The 13,747-nt window shown below is 38.6% G+C and overlaps 1 protein-coding gene across 1 annotated transcript in view; it reads left to right on the top strand.

Annotated features, from left to right (window-relative positions):
- Positions 1-13,747, top strand: part of LOC133631219 (cell adhesion molecule 3-like) — a 378,223-nt gene that overhangs the window by 182,539 nt on the left and 181,937 nt on the right. The window contains exon 4 of the mRNA XM_062023378.1: positions 13,181-13,330. Coding sequence (XP_061879362.1) covers positions 13,181-13,330 — 150 coding nt within the window. The remainder of the gene's footprint in view (positions 1-13,180; positions 13,331-13,747) is intronic.

Here is a 13,747-nt window from a genome sequence, read left to right as displayed (position 1 = left end):
TGATAGTTTATACATCAATGATGAAATCTTAACATTGCAACACATGCCAATACGGCCGGGTTAACTTATAAAGTGACATTTTAAATTTCCCGCACAACTTCCGGTTGAAAACGTCTATGTATGATGACGTATGCGCGTGACGTCGATGGTTGAAGCGGAAGTATTCGGACACATTGTATCACAATACAAAAAAGCTCTGTTTTCATCCCAAAATTCCACATTATTCTGGACATCTGTGTTGGTGAATCTTTTGCAATTTGTTTAATGAACAATGAAGACAGCAAAGAAGAAAGCTGTAGGTGGGATCGGTGTATTAGCGGCTGGCTGCAGCAACACAACCGAGAGGACTTTGAGGATAGCAGACGCGCTATCCGACGCTAGCCGCCGACCGCATCGATGATCGGGTGAAGTCCTTCGTCGCGCTGTCGATCGCTGGAACGCAGGTGAGCACGGGTGTTGATGAGCAGATGAGGGCTGGCGTAGGTTGAGCGCTAATGTTTTTATCATAGCTCTGACGAGGTCCCGTAGCTAAGTTAGCTTCAATGGTGTCGTTAGCAACAGCATTGCTAGGCTTCGACAGGCGGCACAGCATTAACCGTGTAGTTACAGGTCCAGTGTTTGGTTTGGTGTCTCCTGATAGTAGTATTGTTGATCTTCTGTCTATCCTTCCAGTCAGGGGCTTATTTCTTTTGTTTCTTTCCGCATTTAAGCACAATGCTATCACGTTAGCTCCGTAGCTAAAGTGCTTCACCGATGTATCGTCACTGTGAATGTCCATTTCGCGTTCTCGACTCTCATTTTCAAGAGGGTATAGTATCCGAGGTGGTTTAAAATACAAATCCGTGATCCACAATAGAAAAAGGAGAAAGTGTGGAATCCAGTGAGCCCTCTTACCTAAGTTACGGTCCGAGCGAAAAAAAGATACGTCCTGCACTGCACTCTAGTCCTTCACTCTCACGTTCCTCATCCACAAATCTTTCATCCTGGCTCAAATTAATGGGGTAATCGTCGCTTTCTCGGTCCGAATCGCTCTCGCTGCTGGTGTAAACAATGGGGAAATGTGAGGAGCCTTTCAACCTGCGACGTCACGCTACTTCCGGTACTGGCAAGGCTTTTTTTTTATCAGCGACCAAAAGTTGCGAACTTTATCGTCGATGTTCTCTACTAAATCCTTTCAGCAAAAATATGGCAATATCGCGAAATGATCAAGTATGACACATAGAATGGATCTGCTATCCCCGTTTAAATAAAAGATATGCATTTCAGTAGGCCTTTAAGAGCTGCTATGGCTTATTCCTGTCCTTATTTTTTGATTACCTATTAATTTGATATATTATTTATTAATATGTCGTCTATTCTAAGACTTAGACTTAGACTTCGACAAACTTCAATGATCCACAAGGTAAATTGTTCCACACAGTAGCTCAGTTACAAAGGATGGAAAGGACAATGCAGGTATAAAATAGACAAAAAATGTACCGTAGTAGCAATATAAAATATAACATATATGTAATATTTACATAATATATGTACAGTATATGGTATATACTGTTATATTATATGTTTATATCATATATACAATATATAACAATTACCATGTACAATATTACAGTATATGTAACAACTGCAGCATACAATAGAGCATGGGTCACCAACGCGGTGCCCGCGGGCACCAGGTAGCCCGTAAGGACCAGATGAGTAGCCCGCTGGCCTGTTCTAAAAATAGCTCAAATAGCAGCACTTACCAGTGAGCTGCCTCTATTTTTTAAATTGTATTTATTTACTAGCAAGCTGGTCTCGCTTTGCCCGACATTTTTAATTCTAAGAGAGACAAAACTCAAATAGAATTTGAAAATCCAAGAAAATATTTTAAAGACTTGGTCTTCACTTGTTTAAATAAATTCATTATTTTTTTACTTTGCTTCTTATAACTTTCAGAAAGACAATTTTAGAGAAAAAATACAACCTTAAAAATTATTTTAGGATTTTTAAACACATATACCTTTTTACCTTTTAAATTCCTTCCTCTTCTCTCCTGACAATTTAAATCACTGTTAAAGTAAATGTATTGTTTTTATTGTAAAGAATAATAAACACATTTTAATTTAATTCTTCATTTTAGCTTCTGTTTTTTCGACGAAGAATATTTGTGAAATATTTCTTCAAACTTATTATAATTAAAATTCAAAAAAAATATTCCTGCAAATCTAGAAACTCTGTAGAATCAAATTTAAATCTTATTTCAAAGTCTTTTGAATTTCTTTTAAAATTTTTGTTCTGGAAAATCTAGAAGAAATAATGATTTGTCTTTGTTAGAAATATAGCTTGGTCCAATTTGTTATATATTCTAACAAAGTGTAGATTGGATTTTAACCTATTTAAAACATGTCATCAAAATTCTAAAATTAATCTTAATCAGGAAATATTACTAATGATGTTCCATAAATTATTTTTTAATTTTTTCAAAAAGATTCGAATTAGCTAGTTTTTCTATTGTTTTTATTGGTTGAATTTTGAATTTTAAAGAGTCAAAATTGAAGATAAACTATGTTTTAAAATTTAATTGTCCTTTTTTTTTCGTGTTTTCTCCTCTTTTAAACTGTCCAATTAAGTGTACATATCATTAATTATTAATAATAACTTAGAGTTAAAGGTAAATTGAGCAAATTAACTATTTCTGACAATTTATTTAAGTGTGTATCAAACTGGTAGCCCTTCGCATTAATCAGTACCCAAGAAGTAGCTCTTGCTTTCAAAAAGGTTGGTGACCCCTGCAATAGAGAGTAGATCCAGCAGAAAATAAAGAGAGGTTTGTTTTTCCAATACATTTCCTTATTTAAAGTTCTTGTTTTTTAGTATCTGGAGTAGAGATGTCCGATAATGGCTTTTTTTTTCTATTTTTAATCTATCAAGATAAAAAAAAAATCACATCAAATTACAGTATGTTATTTATGTAGTTTGATCATTTTCCTCGACTGATCTACTAACATCATGTGGTTTATTTTGTGCATATGCAGCATCATCTACAAAGATACATAGAAATGCTATTGCGACATCCAGTGGACACATTTACAACAGCAGTTTCTCATCTTCCTGCGGGCCGGATAAAAACCTGTCCACGAACCTGATCCGACCCTCGGGCCATACCGTACGTTTGACACCCCTGGTATAAACACTTTGTGGGACCCGACTAAAGACAAGACTGGCACTTTCAACTTAATGGCAAAGGCTACTTCCTGAATATGGCAACGCACCTAGGACAACAATGTAAATAAACGCGTACGTGTAAGAAAACAAGATATAACAACTGGATAGCACAGTTATTATCAGCACAGTGTTAAATGTTATACAAAGAAATAAATTTTTATTATTAAACAAATTAACATTTATTTTCAAATAAACACGCACAAAAGAACTGAAAATTGGCACGGTTGAGTACTGGTACGACCTGCTCAGTGGCCATGTGGTTAGAGTGTCCGCCCTGAGACTGGAAGGTCGTGAGTCCAAACCCCGGCCGAGTCATACCAAAGACTATAAGAATGGGACCCATTGCCTCCCTGCTTGGCACTCGGCATCGAGGGTTGGAATTGGGGGTTAAATCACCAAAAATGATTCCCGAGCGTGGCCACTGCTGCTGCTCACTGCTCCCTTCACCTTCCCAGGGGGTGGAACAAGGGGATGGGTCACATGCAGAGGGTAATTTCACCACAACTAGTGTGTGTGTGACTATCAGTGGTACTTTAACTTAAACTTTACCTATACAAGATAAAGTAATATGTATTCCCAAACAAATGATGTTGATAGAAAACTAATTCAGATTAAAACTTTAGCGATAAAGTAAATTTTGCAATACAAACAATCAAGATACTTTTTTTGTTTAGGAAAATGAAGACAAAAAAATGCTGTGATTCAGTCCAGAAGTCATATGCTGCAAAAACTGAAATCTAAGTAAGATGAAATATCTCAAATAAGGGTGATATTTGCTTGTTTTCTGTCTGATAAGATCATTCTTCTCACTAAGCAGAATTTATGTTAGTGTTTTACTTGTTTTAAGTGTTTTGGTCCTAAATGATCTCAGTTTGTTGCTGAGATTTGATGAGCTATATTGAGTAAAACATGCTTGAAACTACAATATCAACTGTTGCAAAGCTGTGTCATCAACACTCACAAGTATAAAACTACTTTTTTAAAGTAATAATTTCTTATTTCAAGCATAAAAAAAAAAAAAATCATGACATTGATACAATTGTCTCATATTTAAAACAGATGACAGCCAAATGGACTTTGCTGTTTTATTGTCAATGAAACAATAGAAAATACGTACTCATATAGTACAGTTGTTAGTGAGAATATACTTATTTTAAGGTATTTTTGAGTTAATTTTACTTGTTTTGGAAAGTCTTGATAAGCCAAATTTTCTTGTTCTATTGGCAGATAATTTTGCTTAGTTCAAGTAAAATAGCCCCTAATTTTTGTATTTTTTTTCTTCTTGTTTTTGAACACTGACTTTGAGAGAAGTCATCTGGGATAGGCTCCAGCTCACCCGTGACCCCAATAAAGACAAGCAGCATAGAAAATGAATGAATGCTCAAATGTTAATGTAATTGTGATATAAACAAACTTTAACATTCACACGCAAGGCCAGAAGGTGTAATTTCCAACCAAGTCTAATGCAATTCGAAAGGAGATTGGACAAATCCCACTTGGACTGCAACATTTGCATAAAACTCATTTTTAAGCCCTGAAAATCTTCATTGATTTCATAGGTAAAGAAAAAAAATAAATGTTTAAGCCAAAGTGCTCTTGTTTGTCCATTTCTTATGAACCAAACGTTAATGTTATGCTAAACTGGCTGTGTACACTGCAAAAAGTCAGTGTTCAAAAACAAGAAAAAAAAAATACTAAAATGAGGGGTATTTTATTTGAACAAAGCAAAATTATCTGCCAATAGAACAAGAAAATGTGGCTTATCAAGACTTTCCAAAACAAGTAAAATTAGCTAACCTCAATGAACCCCAAAATAAGTATAGTTTCACTAATAACAAGTGCACTTTTCTTGATAGAAAAAAAAATATGAGACCTTTTTTCTCAATATGTTGAAAAATATTCTTAAATGAAGTAAATGCTAGTGCCATTATCTTGACATGATATGCGCTCGGCATTACGTTTTTTGAAACCAGCAAACTTATACTAAAAACTAGTTTATTTTTTTTAATGGAAAGGCAACAAGGCAACATCTTGTTACTCTCGGGGTCTCCTAGCCGCTCAGGCAAATCATATGGTCTAAAAATGCATTTTTCCATGGATAACATGACATCATCGCGCCAAGTGCGTGCTCTTTCAGTCAATTAGTGCACATATATACAGCCCGGCCCCCGGCTAAACTTTTTTTAATTGTAATTTTGAGGAATTTATCTGAATGTGCATGAACTATTTCTGTTCAAAATTGTTGGAAATGTTAAATGTTTAAATATTAACTGTCAGTTTACTGTACTGAGCCAACTGTACTACTATATGAGTACGTATTTTCTATTGTTTCATTGAAAATAAAACAGCAAAGTCCATTTGGCTGTCATCTGTTTTAATTATGAGACACAATTGTGTCAAAGTCATGATTTTTTTATTATAAAGTATTACTTTAAAAAAGTAGTTTTATACTTGTGAGTGTTGATGACACAGCTTTGCAACTCTTGATATTCTAGTTTCAAGCATGTTTCACTCAATATAGGTCATCAAATCTCAGCAACAAGCTGTAATATCTTACTGAGATAATCTAGGACCAAAACACTTAAAACAAGTAAAACACTCGAACATAAAATCTGCTTAGTGAGAAGAATTATCTTATTAGACAGAAAATAAGCAAATATCACCCTTATTTGAGATATTTCATCTTACTTAGATTTCAGTTTTTGCAGTGTAGTCCTTTAAAGGCCTACTGAAATGATTTTTTTTAATTTAAACGGGAATAGCAGATCCATTCTATGTGTCATACTTGATCATTTCGCGATATTGCCATATTTTTGCTGAAAGGATTTAGTAGAGAAAATCGACGATAAAGTTCGCAACTTTTGCTCGCTGATAAAAAAAAGCCTTGCCTGTACCGGAAGTAGCGTGACGTCACAGGAGCTAGTATTCCTCACAATTCCCCGTTGTTGACAATGGAGCGAGAGAGATTCGGACCGAGAAAGTGACGATTACCCCATTAATTTGAGCGAGGATGAAAGATTCGTAGATGAGGAACGTTACAGTGAATGACTTGAGAGGCAGCGATGGACGTATGTTTTTTCGCTCTGACCGTAACTTAGGTACAAGCTGGCTCATTGGATTCCACACTCTCATTTTTCTATTGTGGATCACAGATTTGTATTTTAAACCACCTCGGATACTATATCCTCTTGAAAATGAGAGTCGAGAACGCGAAATGGACATTCAGTGCCTTTTATCTCCACGACAATACATCGGCGAAATGCTTTAGCTACGAGCTAACGTGATAGCATCGTGCTTTAACTGCATATAGAAACAAAAAAAATAAACCCCTGACTGGAAGGATAGATAGAAAATCAACAATACTATTAAACCGTGGACATGTAAATACACGGTTAATGCTTTCCAGGCTGGCGAAGGTTAACAATGCTGTGCTAACGACGCCATTGAAGCTAACTTAGCAACGGGACCTCACAGAGCTATGCTAAAAACATTAGCTCTCCACCTACGCCAGCCAGCCCTCATCTGCTCATCAACACCCGTGCTCACCTGCGTTCCAGCGATCGGCAGAAGGACGAAGGACTTCACCCGATGCGTTTGGCGGCCCGGAGACGTAGGAAGTCGAGGTGAGGTCGGCGGCTAGCGCGGCTAGCGCTCCAACAAAGTCCTCCTGGTTGTGTTGCTGTAGTCCGCTGCTAATACACCGATCCCACCTACAACTGTCTTCTTTGCAGCCTTCATTGTTCATTAAACAAATTGCAAAAGATGTCCAGAATACTGTGGAATTATGAAATGAAAACAGAGCTTTTTGTATAGGATTCTACGGGGTACCATAACTTCCGTTACTCTGACTTCGTCACGCGCATACGTCATCATACCGCGACGTTTCAGCCGGATATTTCCCGGGAAATTTTAAATGACACTTTATAAGTTAACCCGGCCGTATTGGCATGTGTTGCAATGTTAAGATTTCATCATTGATATATAAACTATCAGACTGCGTGGTCGCTAGTAGTGGCTTTCAGTAGGCCTTTAAAATGACCAAAAGCTGTACTGAGACGCCTGATTGAAATGCTTGATGGAAATTCCACGGAGGCACACTTTAGGTGGGGGAAAAAAAAAAAAAATCAATTCCACCACCGGTGCGAGGATGCGATAACGCTCCACTTTGACTCTAAAGCTGTCTGCCGCTTGATAATGTGCTTCCAATTAAACTATTGATACACGCCATATTTCCAGATGCCGCTTTCCTTTTGGCTCGGCCTGCTCGTCAGCCGTGCCGCATTCTTGTTTTCGCTGCAGATTACACTGAGCGAGGAGTGACTTGAGTGGGAATGAAAGGTGGGGGGGGGGGGCTTTGGTAAGGCTGCCAGCATCACAGTGGTCATGTTTAATATCAGTTAGCACGTTCCCGTGCACATTCGCTCGGGCCGAGCCTCCCGAATGCAAATGCATGACGAATTAACCCGCTCCCTCACCCCGCCATCAAGGGAGCGTTGTTAAATGGCGTCATTTGAATACTGTCACACCCTCACACAGTCCGCTCTTCAAGGCTTTTTTTTGGTGGCGTTCCAGGTGCGGCCCCGGCCTCCAGAATCCCTGTCATTATGCTGGGTCATTAAAATTCCTGGTCCCTCTGACCTGCATTTCCATAACGCCTGTCCCGCCGAGGCTGGTTCTGCAGCGAGTCCACTTCATTACGCGGCATAGTAGACGGGGGCGGGGGGGGGGGGGGGGAAAAACACACTCTGGTGATTAAACGTTGCGTACAGGCCACAGTCATCTGGGAGTGCTCTGCCGCAAGTAGAAAATGAGGACGTTGTACCCACCACAAGCATTAAATGGCAAAAAGAATAAAGGAAAAGCATAAATTATCATGAAAACTATGACCTACTCCACCCAATTCTAACCTAAATAGGTCGTGAGTTCAAACCCCGGCCGAGTCATACCAAAAACTATAAAAATGGGACCCATTACCTCCCTGCTCGGCACTCAGCGTCAAGGGTTGGAATTTGGGGGTTAAATCACCAAAAATGATTCCCGGGCGTGGCCACCGCTGCTGCTCACTGCTCCCCTCACCTCCCAGTGGGTGATCAAGGGTGATGGGTCAAATGCAGAGAGTGATTTTGCCACACCTCGTGTGTGTGTGTGACAATCATTGGTACTTTGGTACTCAGTGCTACACTCTTAACTTCCATCCATCCATCCATCCATTTTCTACCGCTTCAGTGTTTCCCATAAACTGCCAAGATACCTGTGGCGGTGGGGGCGTGGCTATGGGCGTGGTCACCATGACATTGTCGAGTAATTTGCATAATTTACTACAATGATATGATTTTCTCTAAAAAGGCTCAAAAAATGTATACTTACTAATTAATAACAGTTTTGTTTTAAACGTCCATCCATCCATCCATTTATTTTATAATATAATTACAACACTTTATGTACATATTTATATACAGATTTGAACAATAAGTTATATTTATTAATTGTGGTTCTTACAAAAAATATATCTTATAAAATATAAAAGCTAAAATGTCTCTTAAAGCTCTGCCCCTTTAATTAGTGCATACTAAATAATTTAACTTTAGCCTACTACTACAACCATATTATTTACCAGCAACATAAAGTGAAACAGAGGCAGAGGTGTCCTGCCACAGTCAGTAACAAATAAACAGAAAACAGTAGTGGTGAAATACAAATAAGGCAACAAGAGAAGTATCCTACACTTCTCTTTTGTAAAGTAAATCTGAACAGCCGATATGGGCATCTACATCAACTATATGATTTGCCTGAGAAGCTGGACAGGACAAAAAAAAAAAAAAAAAAAAAAAATTTTTTATTTGTGGCGGACGTAATTCTTTCGTGGCGGGCCGCCACAAATAAATGAATGTGTGGGAAACACTGCGCTTGTACACTCTAACATGCTTTACCAAATGTCATGTTTTTGATTATTTATTTCTTTAATTCACCGAATCAGCACTGTCCTTCACACTCACTTTCTCCCTTCCTTTTTTATTTTTATTTAATTTTTGTATTTTTGTCCTGTCCAGCTATTTAGGCAAATCATATAGTTGATGTAGATGCCCATATCGGCTGTACACATTTACTTTACAAAATAAAAGTGTGGGATACTTCTCTTTTGCCTTATATGTATTTGACTTTATTAAATGTATTCATATTATTATTTGGAGCAGCCGGGCTGGAGCAGGAGGGGATAGACAGAGAAAAAAAGGAAGACGGAGGGGGAAATTGCGGGGACAAGACAGTGATAAGACAGAGAGACAACAATAACAGCAAAACAACAACAACAACAGAACAACATCAGCAAATAGGATATGTACAAATATGATGGTAAAAGTGATAGCAAAGAAGCAGTTAGCGAACTAAATATTAATAACACAGAAATGACAATGAACATTATTACACTACAAATGGAGCAATACAAATACCAATATAAATAGCATTGTTGATAATGAATAATAACAATAATTACCTCTATTATCAACAATACAATTGTTTCAAATGCAACAATACATATATATAATGATAACTTGAAATACAAAAGAAAGCAGATAAATGGAGGGGAAGAAAGAGAAGCCAACTATATTAACCTTGTAGATTGTTATAGTCACAATAGGTTAAGCTTTGTTAGTGTGCCATGTAATACCCAGTTTCCCCTAGGGCGGGGGTCAGCAACCCGCGGCTCTTTAGCGCCGCCCTAGTGGCTCTCTGAAGCTTTTTCAAAAATGTATACAAAAATTGAAAAAATATATTTTTTATGTTCATATGGTTTCTGTAGGAGGACAAACATGACACAAACATGACACAAACCTCCCTAACTGTTGTAAAGCACACTGTTTATATTAAACATGCTTCACTGGTTCGAGTACTTGGTGAGCGTCGTTTTGTCCGACTAATTTTGGCGGTCCTTGAACTCACCGTAGTTTGTTTTACATGTACAACTTTCCCCGACTTCCTAAGGCGTGTTTTATGCCACTTCTTTTTCCGTCTCATTTTGTCCACCAAACTTTTAATGTTGAGCGTGAATGCACAAAGGTGAGTTTTGTCGATGTTATTGACTTGTGTGGAGTGCTAATCGGGCATATTTGGTCACTGCATGACTGCAAGCTAATCGATGCTAACATGCTATTTAGGCTAGCTATATGTATATATTGCATCATTATGCCTCATTTGTAGCTATATTTGAGCTCATTTAGTTTCCTTTAAGTCCTCTTAATTAAATGTATATCCCATGACACACTATCTGTATGTAATATGGCTTTTAATTTTTTGCGGCTCCAGACTGATTTGTTTTTGTATTTTTGGTCCAATATGGCTCTTTCAACATTTTGGATTGCCGACCCCTGCCCTAGGGCAACAGCGTTAATTAACAGTTTCTCCCGTCCCATGGTTGGAAAACAAAGTTTATGTCGATCTCTCGCTATAAGCTAATGCTAGCGGGTAAGAGCAAATGTTTTTGGCGGATCTTATGGGGTTCGGTGTGACATTTGCTACGGCAACAAATGGCGGGGATGCCTGTAACTCTAATTTTTGCTTGCAACTTAAACAATAACAATTAGCTCGATTGACGGCTCTTATTTCAAAGCACTCTAAAGTCGGGACACTCTTATGTTGAGGTATCGGAATCAGAAATTAAAATTTTCAGCACAATCCCATTCAAGATCAGACAAACATTACAGGGAGACAGAACAGGATCGCTGACTGGTCTGCCAACTTCCGGCGCCCCTTACAAAAAAGGTGAGATAAAGGGGGGGCGGAAATTGGTCTAAGCCTGGGCCCCTGGAGGCGGGGTCCAGACTGAGGCTAAGGGAAAAAACAACTCATAGCCATAGCACACATCCCTCTTACATGTGTGTAAGATGGAACCACTGTATATGCACTGCAAAAAGTCAGTGTTCAAAAACAAGGGAAAAAAATACAAAGATTAGGGGTATTTTACTTGAACTAAGCAAAGTTATCTGCCAATAGAACAAGAAAATGTGGCTTATCAAGACTTTCCAAAACAAGTAAAATTAGCTAACCTCAATGAACCCCAAAATAGCTTAAAATAAGTATATTCTCACTAATAAGTGCACTTTTCTTGGTAGAAAAAACAAATATGAGACCTTTTTTCTCCATATGTTGAAAAATATTCTTACATGAAGTAAATGCTAGTGCCATTATCTTGACATAATGATATGCGCTCGGCATTACATTTCTTGAAACCAGCAAACTTACACTAAAAACTAGTTTATTGTTCTTAATGGAAAGGCAAAGAGGCAACGCTCAGGCAAATCATATTGTCTAAAAATGCATGTTCCCATCGATAACATGACATCATCGCGCCAAGTGAGTGCTCTTTCAGTCAATTAGTGAGCAAGGAATATATATATATATATATTTTTTATTTTTATTTTATTTATTTTATTTTTTTTTTTACAGCCCGGCCCCCGGCCAATTTTTTTTTTTTATTGTAAATTTGAAGAATTTACCTGAATGTGCATGAACTCTTTCTGTTCAAACTAGTTAGAAATGTCACATGTTAAATGTTTAAATATTAACTGTCCGTTTACTGTACTGTGCCAACTGTACTACTATATTAGTACGTATTTTCTATTGTTTCATTGAAAATAAAACAGCAAGACGGAAAATAAGCAACCCTTATTTGAGATATTTAATCTTACTTAGATTTCAGTTTTTGCAGTGTGTAAGCATACCATGGCAGTTTATAAATGTACACAGGCCGAAACATGAAATTAAAATAGTCCTAAGTTGCAAGTGACTATATTCCACTCCAGTCCCGAAGTGGGTGTTTAGCAAAGTCTTTGACAACTGCCAAAACAGCAAGTGACATGTTTGCGACTCGAGTTGCTGACATTTGTTTGTGTTTCAGGGATCCAATGATCCCCTCAGGAGGATAATAGACATTGACATGATCAGTTGCGGGGTCAAACTGTCACCTTGATGACTGATGAAAGGCGTAATTGTGGTGAGGACAATTGGGACAATTGCTTTGAAGCAGCGTTGACATCAATTAGAATCAGAATCAGATTTATTTTGCCAAGTATGTTTAACACACGCAGACTCTGACAGTGATTGCAAATACATTAGAGGCAGCCACCACAGTTGACATACTTCACAAAAGTCACAATTTCTCTGTGATAGTTGGTCTAGACCGGGGGTCAGCAACCCGCGGCTCTCGAGCCACATGCGGCTCTTTAGTGCCGCCCTAGTGGCTCCCTGGAGCATTTTTAAAAAAGGAATGAAAATGGACACAGATGCACTGCAAAAAGTGAAATCTAAGTAAGATTAAATATCTCAAATAAGGGTGGTATTTGCTTATTTTCTGTCTGATAAGATAATTCTTCTCACTAAGCAGATTTTATGTTAAGAGTGTTTTACTTGTTTTAAGTGTTTTGGTCCTAAATGATCTCAGTAAGATATTACAGTTTGTTGCTGAGATTTGATGACCTATATTGAGTAAAACATGCTTGAAACTAGAATATCAACTGTTGCAAAGCTGTGTCATCAAATTCAGCAGCAAAATTATACTAAGCATGTTTTATTGTAAGTTTATGAGCGGGATTGTGATTAGAACTTTATATAGACATATTAGAAAAACTAATGTCCTTGCTCGCAGTCATGGCGCCTTTTGTTTAGTCTAATTCCCTTTATGCACGACTAAGACTGCTCGCTAAGAGCCAGACTGGAAGAGAAGAAGGGTTGTCGGGCTTTATTGGCTTCGTTGTAGCGTGGACATGACAGCCCCCTGCCGTTAGTGTGTGTGTGTGTGTGTTGTCAGACAATCTGACAAGCGCAAGAAGAGATGGAGAAAGAAGACAGGGTGTGTCGGGGGTTCAGAGATGCATTTTGTGTGTCGGCTTGTGCAAATATTGATGCTTCTCGTGTCGTCCCGTAAGCGTGTTGGTGGCGTGTCATTGACACTGACTACTTTCCTCTCTGCCCTGCCCAGACGAAGACCCTCTGCAGCCCGTCACCACCGACGAGATGGTGTCTGTGGGCGGCACGGTGACGCTGACCTGCCGGGTGGCCGACAGCGACAACTCGTCCCTGCAGTGGTCCAACACGGCCCAGCAGACGCTGTACTTCGGGGAGAAGAGAGGTGGGTGAAACCTGTAAAAATTAATGCTTTTAAGGTTAGTTTCTTAGTACGGTGTATTGGTATAGTACCGCGATACTAATGAATCACATTCGGTACTATACCGCCTCTGAAAAGTACCGGTCCCCCGGCCCCCCGGCCTCTCTGTCGTCGTCACGTCGTGACATTGCTGGTTTACGAGCAGAGGAGCATGTTCGGCAGCGCACAATCACGGAGTACTTACGAGCAGACACAGTGTGTAGACAGAAAAGGGAGAAGGGACGCATTTTGGCTTAAAAACTAACGATAAAGGTGAAGTTATAACACTGAAACACCCTCAGGAAGAGGTGCTTTAAGACATGGCTAGCTAGCTAGCGGCTAAAGTCTAGCCACAGTCGGCAGTGTTTTAGCTAAATCACTAATCCACGCCTCCATGGCGAC

This window comes from Entelurus aequoreus, linkage group LG16, assembly GCF_033978785.1.
Source record: "Entelurus aequoreus isolate RoL-2023_Sb linkage group LG16, RoL_Eaeq_v1.1, whole genome shotgun sequence".
Taxonomy (NCBI): Eukaryota; Metazoa; Chordata; class Actinopteri; order Syngnathiformes; family Syngnathidae; genus Entelurus; species Entelurus aequoreus.
This window is presented reverse-complemented; position numbering and strand designations above follow the sequence as displayed.